Source organism: Eptatretus burgeri, chromosome 17 (assembly GCF_056783735.1).
Source record: "Eptatretus burgeri isolate ZD-2024b chromosome 17, Ebu_testis_v1, whole genome shotgun sequence".
In the NCBI taxonomy this organism is placed as follows: domain Eukaryota; kingdom Metazoa; phylum Chordata; class Myxini; order Myxiniformes; family Myxinidae; genus Eptatretus; species Eptatretus burgeri.
This window is the reverse complement of record NC_140977.1, coordinates 3,094,954-3,112,748: the sequence shown is the minus strand read 5'-3', so window position 1 is coordinate 3,112,748 and position 17,795 is coordinate 3,094,954. Positions and strand designations below refer to the sequence as shown.

General features: G+C 43.4%; 1 protein-coding gene across 10 annotated transcripts in view; it reads left to right on the top strand.

Moving 5' to 3' along the window:
- Positions 1 to 17,795, top strand: part of LOC147009118 (muscleblind-like protein 1) — an 80,047-nt gene that overhangs the window by 16,531 nt on the left and 45,721 nt on the right. For 8 of the 10 annotated variants that reach the window (XR_015052983.1, XM_085862832.1, XM_085862825.1 and 5 more), the window contains 7 exons: positions 1,496 to 1,620; positions 3,879 to 4,042; positions 7,621 to 7,797; positions 8,982 to 9,239; positions 9,474 to 9,710; positions 11,880 to 11,933; positions 16,294 to 16,441. Coding sequence is in view for 9 of the 10 variants with exons in the window: in XM_085862832.1 (XP_085718958.1) it covers positions 3,884 to 4,042; positions 7,621 to 7,797; positions 8,982 to 9,239; positions 9,474 to 9,710; positions 11,880 to 11,933; positions 16,294 to 16,441 (1,033 nt within the window). In the remaining variant the exon portion in view is untranslated. The remainder of the gene's footprint in view (positions 1 to 1,495; positions 1,621 to 3,878; positions 4,043 to 7,620; positions 7,798 to 8,981; positions 9,240 to 9,473; positions 9,711 to 11,879; positions 11,934 to 16,293; positions 16,442 to 17,795) is intronic. The other 2 variants (XM_085862831.1, XM_085862833.1) reach the window with 2 other exon arrangements.

The following is a 17,795-nucleotide window of genomic DNA, read 5'->3' as shown; positions in this document are numbered from 1 at the left end:
CCGATTAATATCAAACCTTGAAAAGGCACATCCGCGGGTCCCTGGCAATATTCCTGGCAAGTTTCAATCAGATCTGACCACTGGTTGTCGAGAAACGGCGGTTGCAGACAGACAGACAGACACACACATTGCTGGAATTATAGATAGATGATGTCACTGACTCTGGAAAATCCTTGTTATCTCTTTGATGACTCCACTCTCTGCAGTGACATCTCATCTTTCTGACAGACAGGCAGCAGCCTCTTCCCTCTCCTCAGACTTTGACAAAATCACAAACTGGTCAAACACAATTTTCCTTATGAATGAATGTTATGTACCCTTTGCGTTCTCCCTTAACTCTCATCGTTACCTGCATCCCTTGTTTGTCTGTCTCCATCTACTTTCTCCCTCTGCCATGCTGCTGTTTTTCCCCCTTTCTCCTGCTGTTCACTTTGTTATGTTGTGTGCTGATTTGTTCTGCGTCATTGTTCGTCCTCCAGCCGAGACTATGTAAATAAAAAAAAAACAACAAAAGAAAACAATGCCCTGACATTCGTGGCATTTTTCAGGAACGTACCCACCATAAATGTCGGGGTCCAACAGTATGTAATTATATTTAAATAACAAAGATTGTAAGGTCGTATATTAAAAAAAATCATAATAATTCCGGAAGGTTACAGCAGTTGATGCAGTGGCTGTTACACCACCTTATCTAACATATTACATTCGTTTTTCGTGCCTGTTGTTTGTGTCCTTTACGATGTCCTTAAAAACAGCAAGTTTCAGGTTTGGAATGATTTTTCAATTCAGTTTCACCGTTTTTTTTTTTTTTTTATCCTATTCTCATTATTCATGTGTAAGTGCGTTGATGTCCTCCGTGTTTGTCCAGCGTCGTTTGCACTTCCCATTCATCTCGTCTCTCTCCATCATCACCCCTCGCTGGATTGCTGACCGTTTATTAATTTAACGTTTTAACGTGTGCGACAATTCCGGCCGGTACACGAATGGCTCTCGTTGATAGTAATGTCGTGGTTGTAGTGTTGAAATGCACAACAACTCTCTCATCTCGGACGTCCTTCAATCTGCTCTCCAGCGTACTTTTGATTTGAAGGCATCAAATATATTATTTTTATTTATTTATTCGAGTTCAGAAGTTCCTCAAGTTTAAAACCAAGTTCCATTTGGAGGATTCTCACCGAACATCAGAGCACCGAGGTTTGGTCCCGGGGTTTTTGCTATATTTATTTATTTACCCTCATTTATTACTTCTTTAAGTTGATTTCATTGGTATGTTTTTTTTTTTTTTTTTTTTTTTTTTTTTTTTTAAACATACCCAGGTATTTCTGCTGTGCTGTCTCTTGATTTTATTTGGTTTTTACATCTTGTGCTTGTTCTGGGGTTCAGCTCTCGATCAAAGCAGTTTTAAGGTAGCGTGTGCACGTCTCGTTTTGCATTGTGTGTTGTAAGGAACTTTTCCCGGCCTTTCTATCAAACGTTTTTTGTGTGTCCTCCACAGTTGATGAAGCCACCTGTACATGCAGGACTAAACGCGCAGGCGGGAAGAAGCGGCCTTGTTGGAAGATCTGGGCTGACGCTGCTCTTCTCACCCTCCCCTTCATCCCCACCATCGATCACGTGAATGTATGTTAGTGCAGTGTAATGGATCGTGGCCATGTACCCGTTTGGTTACTTTGTGGGAAACCTTGCTCCATTTAATTTTCGCATTTTTCACAGGATGTACTGTAACCTTTGTGTTGTTGGGGTGAACACCTCGGTAGAGTTTCCTTTCCTTGGACACCATTATTAAAACCATTTGCCTCTGTGCGGACTTCTGTCAGTTGGTAGATATCCATGCATTCTGTGTCAAAATTGGTACGCCATCAAGATAGTGTTGCGGTTCTACGAAGGCAGCACTCCTCCAGGACAATGGCACCCAACATACAGCGGTCCCGAGTAGTTATTTCATTCGTGTTCATTCATTTAACCCTTGCACTATGTCGAGTGGGTATATGGAACAAATACATTGCGTTGGGCTTTTGGTTTGGTCTTTAATTCCACTTGCTATTCATTCATCTATTTTATTTTACTTACAGCTCACCTAACCTTAACCCCAACAGCTCAACACAGTCCTTTGTGATGCCGGGGAATGGAGCATATCGGCGTGTAGCTCGAGGAGCAAATATGCGCTTGGGTCCGTTCAGCGTCTTCTGGGTATCACTGGTGCTCTGCTAAATAACGACCCTCGATTGGAGCCCAGCGCACGTTCTTGACCAGAGAGCTCCCAAAAACCTGCACCCCATGTTAATTCCGGAGCTCCGTTGCGTGGCCGAGTTTTTTGAGGTAAATGGCCATTTTCCGCTCCAGAGTCTGGCTGGGTGTGGCTACATCTCAGGGTGGCGTTGGCGCTCCAAGGAGAGCGCTCGGATATGCTTACAGGGCATTTTGATCCGCTTCCACCCAGGCTCTATAAAATACCCGCAGAAGTCGCTGAGAGTCAGTCACTGAGCTGAGCTAGCAGTCACCGAGTCATTGCCGAGTAATCGTCAAGTGCTTGGTTTGTGCTGCGTTCCACAGACAATCTTTGCTAGCATTGACATTTACAGACTCTTACATGCCACGTAAGCTATCATCTCACACGTTCTGTCTCTCCCATCTACTGTCTCGTCTGCTGTAGATGCACAATCTAAAAGAGCGACTGCAGCTACGCACCTCCTTCGCTCTTCTTCTTCTGCATCACACTTGTACTTAATTTACATCTCTTACTCATGCACCATAGACACCCCCAGTTTTCTTCCATCCTAAGCGACTGGGAAGTATAGGTCCGTCGGCCACACCAGGTATTGAAAGAGGTCAAAAACACCTCAACTGCCTCTCATCTTTCTTGCACTCTAATTTCCTCAGGTGCGTGTTTGATGGCGCCTGGATTGTTTGCACAAGTTAAGATTGCAGAAATTTGATATTGGTTTCGCTCCGCCCTGTGTCTTCTCTTTGTATATATCTGCATTTCTTTTGTCGCATCCCGCACATCCTTGCTTTTCCCCTGCTGTACATATTGCTGAATTCGTACTTTTCCTCGCCCTCGCTTTATAAATAAATTGCTTATGTTATCAATATACCGAGCTTGTTCTGTCTTTTCCTTCATTGGTCCAGCGTGGTCCACACGTTAGTTTCGATGGGAAGTTCTGCTCCACCAGTTTGCTCTTGTTAGGCAGCGCGTACTCACTCTATCGCGCGGCAGTAATCCAGGTGTACGCTGAGGCCACGAGAGCCCCCTTGGTTCGGCCGTCTGCAGGTAAGGTATCATGTGAGGTTGTGTGACCCTGCCAGGATTGGCTGTGCCAATCGGTGTTTGTGGTTGCTTCGCAACCCGACTGTGTGCGGCCTCAGGACCGGGCGATCAGGAGGAACCCGACTGCTTACCCTCGTTTCAAGCCCTGAGTCCGTAACAATATTATTTAGACGAAGGCAAATCTGGAACCAATTTGAGATTGAATCGTCACTGGGTAACGTCACAAGGTAATTACCTGCTTTCGTAATCTGTATGGCGAGTGTCAAACTCTAACACGTGGTGGCAGGTGAGCCATGTAAGGTGGGAGTTTAATATCTTGAAGGTCCTCACATTTCCCTTCATCCAGGATGGAAGAAATACACAAAAGCATCCCCTGATGAGTAGTGGTGCAAACCTTCTCTATTTTGGCATTTCATTTCACGTCAGAGTGCTGGTATAACACACCGTCGCATCTTTGGGAGCCAACCGTATGGAATTTTTGGTGGCCGAGCATAACTTCATTTCAGCAAGTTGGTTTGACCTGGACGCAGCAGTTTATTTATTTATTCTTATTCATTTATTTTTTAAGGAGTCCATTTTTCTGTCCAAGCGTTTGCTTGCTGGTTCTCAGGAGGCATGGCGTTGAGGGACACACGCTGGTTGACCTTGGAAGTTTGCCGCGAGTACCAGCGTGGGACTTGCAGTCGCATGGACACAGAGTGCAAGTTTGCACATCCACCAAAGTCGTGTCAGGTGGAGAACGGCCGTGTCGTGGCCTGCTTCGATTCCATCAAGGTAGGCCACACGTTGCCGGCGAACTATGCACAATATAGTTTCATTCTCTTTTTTCCAACTTGCTTTTGAGAAAAAGATTGCTTGTCCAGTACCTACAAAATCTACCTTCATCTAAGTGTGCGTGAGTTGATTCCAGCTAAAATGTCGAGCCTACCACTCGATTGCATGGGATCTTGGGGCTCTTCTTAACACTTTTGATGTGGCATGAAATGGTAACTCGGCTCCGATTTCAAGAACTGAGAATTGCTCAACGTGATGAAAAGTTAATTTATTGATGTTTTTAACCTTCGACCTCAATGAAAAATGTTTGCCAAGGAGTAGCAAATTCAACTACAGTGAATTTCATAGTAACTAGTGCACCCCTTCCATATGATAGTGGCAGGAAGGGTCCTGTTGTATCCTCTCTGGGGTTATATAGATTGCAGTAGATCCAGGCCTGGGCCTCAAGAACATCGGGTTTCCTCCCTTTCAGTTTGGAGTTACAGTTGTAGCGACTGTTTAAAAAGACAATCAAGCATGTTTGTGATTTATGATATTTTTAATAACTTTGCCAACGAATTCGCCGGAGGCATTGTGTGTTCAGGTTATCCATACGTCCGTCCATCCGTGATTCCCTTTTAAATTCATTTTCTCTGAAACCGCTTATCCCATGGAGACAAAATTTTCATTATTGGTGCGACTACTCGTGGAGATTTTATTATTTTTTTTTTTTAAATGATAATTGTGACATAATAGGTCATGTGGTGTGCGAGCCATGTTGGAAAAACGGGAAAAATTTTGACCTTTGTACCACCTTCGAAACTGCTCCATCGAAAAAAAATTGAAACTTGGCATGTGTCGAGTACTCCCCATGGGGAATAAGTGTTGTTAACAATGACTTCATCGGTGAAGTGGTATCCCAGCCAAAATCGGACACGTAGAACGCTTTTTCCGATCGGTATGAAAAATTTTGAGGGTCATTTAGGGATAAATTGGTCAACAGAAAAAAAACAAACAATTACATCGGTTACATGGGTCGGCAGCCATATTGTTTTCAAGATGAAAAATAACTTCAAAAATCTTCTCCAAAATGGTTGAACAGATCGAGGCAAAACTTTACAGGTATGACCCCCTATCCACGAGTAACAAGAAGTTCCTTCCTTTGAACGAGGTAGGTCACATGGTTTGGTAGCCATATTGGATTTACTCCAAAACCTTTGGAAGTCATATTCTCCATAACTGCTTGATAGATCGAGGGGAATATCACACACGTGTTCCCCAAGCCTTGGGGCTACCAAGGTGTTCATGAAGAATTGATTGGTCACATGGTTTGGCAGCCATGTTGGATTGAAGAAACACATTTAAAATTTTCTCTTGACCCGCCTCATCGATTAACATGAAACTTCACAAATATCATCTCACACCATTGCTGCATGTAGTGTGAAAAGGATGATGCCATAGGTCACATGGTTTGGCAGCCACCTTCGATAGAGAAGCGCACCTTATCCGATTAACACAAAACTTCACAAACCTGATCCCCTATCCAATTGGAGGCATAATGGAAACTTGTGATGTCATAGGTCACGTGGTTTGGCAGCCATATCAGATTTAAATTTTTTTAAGCCTTTAAAGTATTCTCACCAGAACGGCTTACAATATCAATCAGAAACTTCACACACGATCTGTTAGCCTTGGGGAATATATGGTGTCATAAAGCCACATGGTTTGGCAGCTATGATTTTTAAAAAATTTTTTTGAAGAATAAACCTTTGAAAATATTCTTCTCCAGAACCGCTTGACAGATCGAGGGGAAACTTCACATTCCTGTTCCCCAAGCCGAGTGGATACCAGGGTGTTCATGAATAAGTAATATAGCACATGGTCTGGCAGCCATGTTGGATTGAAGGAAAATATTAAACATTGTTTTCTCTGGAACTGTTTCATCAATCGAGGTGAAACTTCACAGTTATGATCGAGTAGTCATGGGGAATATATCTTTTTATATTTCAACCTGATCGGAGGCATTTGAGAACGGCTGAAGGGATTTAAATCAAACTTGGTATAAGTAAGTATAATGATGTAATAATGTTGGCGGTTGTACATGTCGACGTCGCGACATCTAAGAAAGCCGTTCTAGTTTACTTCTGGTCGGGGTGCCCCAAGAAACGCCACAATAAGGTATTTATATGCCTTAACACGACGTTTGTCCAAGGAGTAAAAACCCCTTGTCGGGAGGAAATATTATTGTTATTAATATTGTTTTGTAATAACATTAATATTATGCTATTGTCATTGGTTTTGTTATTAGAAGAGCCCTTGGAAAAAACGCCATGATAAGCTAACTACACACCGAACACGGATTTTGCCTAAGGTGGAAAACCCCTGTAGAAGAAATTTCTAAGTCCTTCTGTACATTTGAACATTTATTCAACGTATACAAACAAATACATATGCGCATATGGAGTGATCAGAACACAGACTTGCTCCAGATCTCTGAAGTACTTGATAAAGTTAAGTCCTTGAAATAGAATCCAGTGAGACATCATATTTTTTATTTCCAAACGCTGGCGCCACAGTTTGTCAGGTCTTGACATTCCCAGGTGGAACTCATCTTCAGCCTTCGGGCAGCCGCCAGCTTGATTTGGTTGAATGATTGTAGCGTATATGTATTTCAAACCCAGATATGTAGATTCTCTCCCGGCACAGAATGACGCACATAATAATAGAATGACGTCAAACTTCAACCCTTTTGGGTATTTTGATAGATTTCTGTAGTATGTTGGTTAAAAGTCAATCTGCTTCTAACAGACTGGGGAAATATACTATCTTGAAGCAATTGGAACTTGGTGAATACATCTGGACATTTCCTTAGACCCATATTCCAGTTATACTGAAATCATACTCCCTGTCCAACTTGTTGGTGTCTTTTATAAAAATCCCTTAGAAAGCAAGATAGCTTTTAAATGATAAGCAATTCTCTAAAACTGAATTATAACTTATTTGAAAGGTTGGCCTGCTTATCATATCTTTACTAGACAGGTCGACATCTTTCAATACAAAGGAAAGATATGATCATGTTAATTAAAATAAAAATGGATACATGTTCAAGCACATAGAATCATACCATATTTGAGTACATTTTCCATTTCAGATTTAATACATTTATTTTAATACCAAGGTTTAATTAACAACATTCCATTATTGTTTTTATCACCCTCAAACCCATTATGCTAGTTTTGGAGAAATTGCATCAACACCCCCTTGTAGCAGATGGCAAATGAAGATGCTGAACCTCCATCATGTGACCCTTTGTCCTCCTGTCAAGTTTGGTTGGACTTGGATGGATAGCGACAATGTTTCGCTTGGATAAAGTAGCGATAGCGACACTCATTTGTAACAATCAAAAATACAGACAGACAAGCAGACCCGAAATTGCGTATTGTTGCGGACCCAGGGTTGCGGGGGAACAACTAGAGGGGAGATAGCCCTGGTTTCACTTCAAGTACACAGACCATGCTATCTTAACAGTTCTAACTAACCCCCCCCCCCCCCCCATTGCCCCACCACACACGTAACAATATGTTTGATTGTTGTTTCAGGGCCGCTGTGCTAGAGAAAACTGCAAGTACCTACATCCTCCTCCGCACCTAAAAACTCAGCTTGAGATCAATGGGCGTAACAACTTGATTCAGCAAAAGAATGCTTCCGCTATAGCGCATCAGATGCAGATTGCTGCTGCCACGGGGTTCATGCCCAATGTGTCCATACCAGCGGTGGTACGTTTTCATCTTCTGACATTCAAAACCGAAGGTACCTCCGACTGGCGTAGCCGCTCGTTTGGCGAAGTTATTCGATGTTTCGACCATCGAGTAGTCTTCATCTTGGACTGTGCAGGCATTGTGTGCCACGTCTTAAGCACCTTCTCAGTCGGGATTGTCCATCACACGACTGCAATAATCAGATGGTGACTGCTAACGCCGCCGTCGTGATTGCCCTGATGATTGGGAGGATATTTGACGCCGGGTGGTGCACGGTCCCGGATGATGAGCACGTCATGGTCGAAACATCAGGCCTGAGCGTTGGCTATTGATTATTGTACTTTTTTGGGTGGTGCCTTCAGTTTTGAATCTGGATTTTCACAACCACAGCCAGTTTTGTTTCATTTTCACTTTTCGTGATGTTATTTTCTGCCGTGTATCAGCAAGTACAAAATGATGATTATTGATGACAAAACCTGTAAAGAACAGCATCAGGAATTCCCCGTAAAGCCGGGCCGATAGGTTGCCCAAATTTGTCACGTTCTGTGGTGCTCGTCTCTGTGAAGTGTCATGTAATCAGCACAAGGAAATGTTAATCTCGAGGTGTTGTTTGTTCTTCTTCAAACTTGTCTATATTGTCCATGGACACATTGTCCATTTTTTGTTTGTTTTTGTTTTTGTTTTTTTTTTTAACAGAAATTGCCGTGAAATTGTGGAGGTTTGGAAAAGTTCCGAAGATGAGATGTTGCAGCAGGAATTGATAGAGTTCGAGCTCCACCACCAATAACTGTAGTGGTAAAATTCTGCTGAAAAATTTGATACTTAAGAAAGCATGTTTAACCAAGAAAATACTCGGAAGCCGTTGATACGCCACTCACCATGCTCCCAATAAGTGGAATTGGGCTTGCACTGATCTGTTTTCCTGAAATTGGCAATTTATTTTTTTATTTATTTATGAACACAAATTGAATTTGAAATTTAATCATAAATATTTAGACTTTTTGGTCCCGGATTGTTGCCGTCCTGCGGCAGTGAAAGAATGGCAGGCCAAGATTATTACTGAACGGGTAGGGGTGCTGCCATCCTTGTCCAAACTGTGCAGTGAAACGATAGATGTACAATTTTGCCAAAATCAACAGCCGCTCGTAGCCAGCTGCTTGACCAATGTGCGAATGATTGTTTTTCTTTGCATGTCCTTGCAGCCGATGTTTTCTATGTCATCTGGAATACCTGCCGCTCAGTCGACCACTTCCAGTTCGCAGTTCAACCACTACCTGAGTGCGGTTTCTCCAGGTATCGGCATCCTACATCCAAGTGACTTGCAGCTTGGCAGCACGGTACTTATGCCTGGAGCAGGTGGCATGGCTGGGTCCATACACCCGTGTCTGGGTAGCACACCAGCTTCTGCATCAGGCTCCAGTAGCTCTGGGCACAAACTACTGCGGAGTGATCGTCTGGAGGTGGGTTTTGTGATGGAGGTTTTTGATTTGCATTGATGGATAATTATGTTCATAAAGTTTGTGTTTTTTGAGAAATTAAATTAAACAGTGAGGGTTGTGGGGTGGGGGGTAAAAATGTATTTGATGTCAATCGCCCCGAGTTTTCCGAAAGACCTAAAATAAAAAAATTTTCCACGTCTCTTGGCGTATTTTTTTATTTATTTATCTCGTCATCTATGGTGTGCTCGCTCGTAGGTTTGTCGTGAATTTCAGCGTGGCTGCTGCGGCCGAGGTGAGACGGAATGCCGGTTCGCTCACCCGGCCGATAGCGTGGTGGTGGACTCGTCCGACAATACGGTGACCGTGTGCATGGATCACATGCGTGGGCGGTGTGCGCGCGACCACTGCAAATACTTCCATCCACCCTCGCACCTTCAGGCCAAGATCAAGGCCGGGCCGGGCGGCGGGCAGGCGGCAGCCACCATTGCAATGGTGAGTACCGTGAGCGAGGATCAGTGGCTTCGGCAAGCTCTATCCTTTTTCATGGCTCTGCAAGAGAGTTGTGCCCACTGCAGATACTTGTGATGTCGAGCACACTCCAAAGACATTTGCGCATTACATGCGCAAAGCTGAAGAAAGTCAATGCCTCCCCTCCCCCCTCCCCCCCAACCGTATCCCTTAACCCTTTTTTTTTTTTCTCAACTTCACCCCAACCATCTCTTCCCAGCCACCACATCCCACAAACATAATCCGTTTACATGGATGGCCACCTGTCAAAGTTCACAATCATCTCACGAGTAACAGTAGATGATGGAAGTGTTCTGTTCACCTGTAAAAACCGTTCCTGTGTAAAGGACACCATTTGATGTCTTAACGACACAAGCAAGAGCCGCATTTTGTGTGCCGCGCCTAACCTGCGAACGGTAAACTGTGTAATGCATCGCCCTCTGCGCGAAGAACGAATGAAGACGACGACTTGTCATGTTCTCACTTCCATGAAGATTGATGGTTCGATGAAGTGAAGCTTCAGTGTTTGAATATCTTATCTCGATCACACCCATGGACATTGACGGAGCAAGCGGTCATTGGTGAAGGTTGCATCGTGTCAACGCTACTTCCATTTTGTCATCAAATTGAGCGTTTCGCTCTTGTGCAACAATTTGCATGCATTTGCGCTTCCCACACGACCTCGACGTGGATCTCCTCTTATACGTCAGAGTTCGTCTCATGAATTTGACTTATTTTTTTTTTCTTCTTCTTCTTGTCATCTTCAATGCTTCGCACAAACGATTTCTCGTCGAGTCTCGTGTAACCCTGCGTGTAGCGTGGCGCCCGTGATTTTGCTTTTGGAGTTGTTTGCACGTCTGCGACATCGGCTCAAAGTTCATCGAAAATGCTGATACTTCTGCAGATGGTTTTTGTTTCGTTCTGGTAAGCCTCGGTGTAGTTTTATTTAAATATTTTTGTGTTGATTTCCTGACGTCAAGCGTTAATCTGTTTGACAAATTTTGTCCTTATTTGATTTCCAAGTACAGTAAAAGCTATTTTACTTTTTCTGTTGCAAGTCCGTCTGTTTGTCCGTCCCACTATCTCCTGAAACTAAAGGGTTTGGCAGAAGTTTAGCAAACTTGGTCATTATCATCACCACATGGCACGAAGGGACAAGGACAGTATCATTTTTGTCCCTGTCCTCTGTGAAAGATCATATTCCAAAAACGCAATTACCTGCACATTTTAAACCTCCTTTTAACGAAACCTTGTATGTGCGATCGACATTGGGGGACGCATGAAATTTGTAACGATTTCTTTGGATTTGACCCCCTGGTTCATGGTCCAGGGGTCGGAACCTCGGTTCACGAGTCAAAACGGAAAGAAAATTTTTCACTCGAAATTTGATATTGGGTCATTCCTGGTGGAACCTTTTGCCATCTTTTGACTTTGCTTGAAGTGGGAAGTGTGGGGATGTTCGATGGCATGCCATCAACTTCGCTGTAGTTTTATTTTAAGTTTGGATCGCACCAGGAGCTCGATAAAGAGAGCGGCCATTGAACCAGGAGCGGCCGGTTCTGTTGTCCCCTCGAGGCAGATTTATTGAACGTTTGTATCGATGCCAACTGATGATCACTGGTTTTCTTGTTCAGGCTCGAAAGTTAATTCCTGATGCTCGTGCGTAGAAAGTAATTTTAATCTTCAAGTTCCTCAACTCCATCACGCTAAACTTCTGTTATGGTGCCGCGTAAGCGTTGTGTTGCTCCGTGGAATGTATGCATGGAATACCGCGCCTCCTGTCCCATGTATAGACATGCCAAAGTCCTCCCTGTAGATTGTTTTTTTTTCGCTCGAGTTCACTCATTCCAGAAGGTCAGTGCCATGAGTTCCTGAAAGTTGGTGTACGGTGGTTCGTGAGGAACCTTGCAGGTACAGAACGGGGTTGCGACTCCTGATTAAACCACCGTTGTTCCCTCGGTTCACGGTGACCTACGATGCTGCTCCGTGCTTCGATAATCGTGACTGCTTGTTGTTTTGTTGTTTATTTTTGTTTCCTCCCCATTTCCTCGCCTGCATATTGCCGCCTCATGCCGCTCCTCCGCTTGCCTCCTGTGTTAACCTGCTTGACTGCCGCCCATTGCCCCACTGTGCCTGCACAACCTGCTTATAAAGCCTCCGCTGCCTTCCCGGTCACTCAAACGACCCTTCGAGGCGACCCTCGACCCGGTATTCACAAGTTTGATTTTGTTTTTGTTTCTCTGATCAAGCCTAATTTAAATCTTACTTTGTTGCGGATGAGTTGGATCGTTCTTATGATTTTCAATCTCCAGTCAAAAATGTTGATCAATCCAGGACTTGGACTTTCATCCTTCCTTTTTTTTTCATTTGTTGCTCCTTCAGATGTCGGTGTGATTTTATATATATATATATATATATATATATATATATATATATATATATATATATATATATATATATATATGTTTATTTCTTACCATTATTATTTTTTTTCCTTCTGCCAGGTAAAGTTTGCCTTTTCAAGAAATGCAAACTCATTGGTAGCAACCTTGGCTATGATGTCCATCTTTAGCTAGACGGTGCATCGGTCTGTTGATTTGTAAAACACCATCTTGTTTTTTAAATATTGATCCTCAAGATGGAGACCAAAAACCAAAAGTAATGGCAGGGTGAATTGAATGCCTCACGATGGATTTTTTTTTTTTTTTTTTTTGCTTCTCATTTTGGTCTCGAAGTATTTCATCACCTCGTCAACGAGACCGCTCTGCTGCTTTGCCCTCCCGTGTGCTTTGTCTGCTCCTGCCGTTACTTTTCGGTACAAATAAACGATCGACCTTTCTTGACAATTAACAGCAACAATGACCTTTCACCATTTTGGGAAATTCTAATCCACCTTTAAATTAATAATCATTCCTATTTCTGCAAAATGGCGGACTACGTTACACGGAGAGGGTTGAACTGTGTCATATCCTGCGCCAATGCGTCGATTTTCGGTCATGCGTTAACATTTTTCCACAGCACTGCTTCATGACCATTTTTGTTGACTAGTCGATCCATTTTGTGCTTCTCTCGGGATCAATAAATCGCTGGAAATTTACAAAAAAATTAAGTAATAATAATAATAAACAAAGGCTTTTTTTGGAACTTTACATGTCGGGCTGGCAGCATGGCCTCGGCCCTAAAGGTACGCGCACACCCCTCTGAGCTGACTTTCCTGGGTTGAATTCCAGACCCAGCTATAAACTGCCATGCTGGTGTTTCACAGACAGTGATTAATCAATGTGTCCGCCGTCATTCGGATGGATGTTAAGCCGGGTGTCTCGTCTGCCGGCATTGATTTTTATTTATTTATATTTTCTTCCCTGCAACTTCTTGTAACATTTTAATGGTGGTCTCGCAACAAAATGCATTCGGCAGATTGATCACAGAATAACAGGCTCGAAGAAGAAATTACCACCTTTTTTGTGTGGACATTTTTCATTCCCATACTTGTCCTTGTACCACAAGCGGCACAGAAATCTTCCACTTCAACCGTACTAACGAGCTTTGATTCTTATCCTCGGGCAAATGTGCTCTCAACGTTGCTCAGAGCCCAGGACTTGATTCGTAATTGACTTCTATGGCATATTGCTGTAACCTTGTTGTGTCGCATGTCAACGTGGAGAGGCATTGAAAAGAACTTCCTGGGGAATCGAGGGCTGAAGGTGGTGACGAGGTTTTCGCACTCTTTCCCTTGGTACATTTTCTTCTTCCAGACGTTGTTGATGAGAACTATCCTCAGGTAGTATAACCTGAAGCTGTAGTGTTACTTGAGTGGTGTTGGGCTATTTGCTGCATGCTGGGTCATTGTATCCCTTTTGGTGGTTATCGGGCTTCTGTCTTTTCTACAAGCATTGAACTTTTTCATCTCACTACCTAAGCTCTCTTTGAGCACCATGACAAGAAAATTGAATTATTCAGTAACGAGCAGAACTCGATTAATCGTAATTTACGTACGCACCCATGCGGGCTGTGATTGATTAAAGAAGCACGAGATCTCACATGAACCGAAATCCTCCCACTGTGTGAATCGGTTCCATGAGCTCTGCGGCATTGGCTACTGGTTGCATCTTTTGTTGAGGGTGCAGCTGTTCGACTGATACAGTTCCCACTGTAGGTCAGGAATTGTAATTTGTTGAGGGTATCGGCGATCTCGTCTACTTTTGCGAAGGACACCGTGAGATCTTTGATGCCCATCAATTAATGCTGGCAGATTGGATGCCACGGGGACATCGCGTACGTTGATGACTCGTACCTGTGAAACACTAGGATGGAAGTTTATAACTTTGTCGAGATTCAAACCCAGATAAGATGGCTCAAAGGTGAGTTTGATACCTCTGAGCTATCCTGCTCACCAATGTGTGAGTGTTATTCAATGATTGCGGTGTGAAGCCATTCTGGGAAGTCACTGTTTCGGGCTTTACGAATTTTCGATTTGAAAACTCTGTTCTCAAGACATCCCATTTGATGGGCTTCCGATAACCGATTCGTTTTTTCAGATTGATGTGTAGGTGGTGGACATAAAACATGGAAACACCTGGGTAAATAAGGGACACCAAGTTCATTGAAAGCAACAGCTTCCACACAGGTGTGGCACATGTATTAATCAAGCAAATTACATCCCAGCATGCGTAGGGTCATGTATATCAATGCTGCATAGACCTGGGTGCCTATAATTATGGCTGGCATGACTGCAAAAGGAGACCTCGGTTACTTAGAAAGGGGTGATTGCTGGGGCGCATTTGGCAGGAGCTTCTGTGACAGACGGCTCAACTTTCTGACGTTTCACGAGCAGCGGTCCAAGGTGATGTCGGCATGGAACTCCTAGGGCAAGACATCATCAGCAAAGGGAAACAGTGGGTGGAAGCGCATACTCCAGGATCGTGATATCAGTGCTTCAATTCAAAGAGCAAGGCAAAGCAGGCGAGCAACTGCACATCATTTGACTGTAAATTTCCACCTGGGGTTTCAACCTGGGGCCAGTTTCATCAAAAAAAAAACGGTCCGCCGAGAACTCCACAGTGCGGAATACGATAGTCTGATTGCAGTGCACAAAATGCTCATCGCACCTGGCAATGCACGTTTGCGAGGTTCAGTGGTGTAAAGAGCACAGGCAATGGATTACCGAGTCGTGAAGAAATGTGATATGTTCAGATGAATCATCCTTCACCATGTTCTCTACAAACGGATGAGTGTACGCATGGCGCCAACCAAAAGAACTCTACAACCGTGAGTGCTTGGTTCCAACAGTGAAGGGTTCTGTAATGTTGTGGGGCACATTTTCCTGGCACGGTTTGGGTGCAGTCATTCCCTTAGAAAGCAAGGTGAATGTCAAGCGTGACTTCATGGGATTGAGGATCATCTTCATCCCATGTTGCAGCATTTCTTTGCTGCTGGGAGCGGTGTCTTCCAGGATAACAATGACCCCATCCACCGAGCACTTGTGGTCTCCCAATGGTTTGATGAGCATGACACCGATGTGATCCATATGTCATGACCTTCTCAGTCACCAGATCTGAACCCAATCAATAATTTATGCGATGTTCTGGAATTCTGCCTGAGACAGCGTTTGCCACCTCCATCAAACAGGTGTGAGACTCGCATGAGTTGATTGACTTTTTTCATGGAAGAATGGTGCCGCATCCCTCTTGCAGAATTCTAGACCCTGGTGGACTCTATGCCATAGAACATACGCTCTCTCCGTGGTGGCCCAACTCCCTCTTAAGTGACTTTACGTTGGTGTTTCCATTATTGTTTTTTTTTTTTTGTTGTTTTTTTGTCCACCACCTGTATATTGATTTTTCTTCGTATGATAAGGTGGGAATTGACAAGAATCACCGATTTCCACCTTCCACCCCAACTGTGTTGTGCTCATTACGTTTATCACCACCAACCAAGTGCTGCTCAAGCCTAACAAATAATCACACGAGTAATGTCTGGAATATTCATGTCCGCACAAGTAAGGGATGCGGGGAGGACATGTTTTTGGCCTTGAATGAGATCACTTTCTCCAATGTACTTTGTCAAAATGTCGAAGGAAGAGATTGCTTGTGCTGATCAGATTCACGCAAGGATGAAAACGAATGCGTCCTCGTCCATGTCGACGTGCGGAAGAAGCGGAGCATTTAAAAGGGTGGAGCGTCTAGACGCTTACGCAATCTCCCACGTTTCAGGTGTACGACTCGTATGTTGAGGTTTCGTTCTTGCACACTTGTGGAGCCTGCAGGCTGAAGATGAAACTTTCCATTGTTTGCACTTTTGATCATTTTGTGCTGATTGTTTAACTACGCTGACGGGGCACAAATTTTGTGTTAAATAGTTGGCATCCATTCACGAGCTTTGAGTTTGAGTACATTTTAACATTCGTGCTGTTGTGCTAACAGTTCTAAAGGATATCGGTTAAAAAAGGAACGAGTTGACACTCGACTTGTTTCAAGGTGCTGAGATTTTTTTTTGTTCGTTTGTTTAGTCATGGCTCTTTCCTGCTGCGTGTATTTGGCGTGACAATTTTGCCGGTTGTGTTGCCCAGGGTCTGCCGGCAGGTTTCCTCACGACCTTGCCCAAGCGACCTACGTTAGACAAGGCCAATGGGGCTACCTTAGGCTTCAGTTCGAGTATGCTTCAGTATCAACAAGCTCTTGCCAGCATGCAACTACAACATCAATTCCTTTCGCCAGGTAAGGCCTGCATCAGCTCGTCAGATTTGAGTCTGGCTACTGGTTCCAAGTAATAATAAGCTGTGGTTTGTTTGGGAAACCGGTGACGGTTTATTGAACAAGTTGTGATTTATTGCATTTGGGAAACGTTTGAACATGACAAAACAGTTATCGGGGTTAGTGGTTGACGAGAGTGAGGCTCTAGACTCCCGTACCTGCCATTTTTTGATTACCTGTTGCTGGGAAATTGTCCAATCGGACAACTTCTCTTCATCCCTTGTGGATGTAACCCATCATGTGAGACACCAAAAGGGCCCGACCTTTTGATTTGACCATCCCCGGTTTAGTTCACTGTTTTGGAATCGAAATTTAGGAAAATGTCTCATTTTCATATCTGCTCATTTCCAGGTGAGCAACTGCCAGAACCATGTTCAATTTCATCAGTTTTTCACCGATTCCTCCTTCGGCGTTTTGGATATCATATCAGACTTCAGGAACTCGTCCTGCGTTCTGGATCCCGTCCATTTTTGTTTATTTCGGCAACTCGAAGGCAAATTTGATGATGAATTAGCTCAGATTAGCATTTAAACATCCCAAATGAACAAACAGCATGGAAATGAGGCTTAAATTTCCTTCAGATGCCTTTAGTTTCAGCATTTTAAGGCCATCAGAAGGAGTTGTGTTTTATCTCATGGAACGAAGAACACAATTATATATTTATTTCATGAATCTTGAGTTGTACAATCCAGTGTAATAAATACTGTCGTGGCCAAAATATTGGCCCCCTTTTACCTTTTTCAAATAACTCACAATTTTCTCTAAAAAATAAGTTGAAATTGACGAAAGTATTTTATCTCCACAATTCTTTATTTCACTGTTAATATTACAGAACCTTTGTTTTTGATTCAGAACTTAATATGTCCTTTTAAATCAGAAATGGCATTGGCTAAATTATTGATACCCGAGACTTAATATTTGGTATCACGGCCTTTGGACGAAATAACTCCAGTCAAGCACTTCCTCTACCCATGAATGAGCTTCATACACATCTCTACTGGTAGTTTGTCCCACTCTTCATATGCAAACTGCTCCAGTTCTCCCAGATTTGAAGGGTGCCTTCTCCCAACTGCTGTTTTCAGATCTCACCACAAGTGTTCAATGGGATTTAGATCTGGAGTCATTGCTGGCCACTTCAGATCAGTCCAGCATTTTATCTTGAACCATTCCTGGGTGCTTTTTGAAGTGTATTTGGGGTCATTGTCCTGCTGCAATGACCCATGACCTTCGAGGGAGACCCAGCTTTCTGACACTGGGTTGAACTTTGCACTCCAAAATGCCTCATTGGTAATCACCTGATTTCATGATGCCATGCACA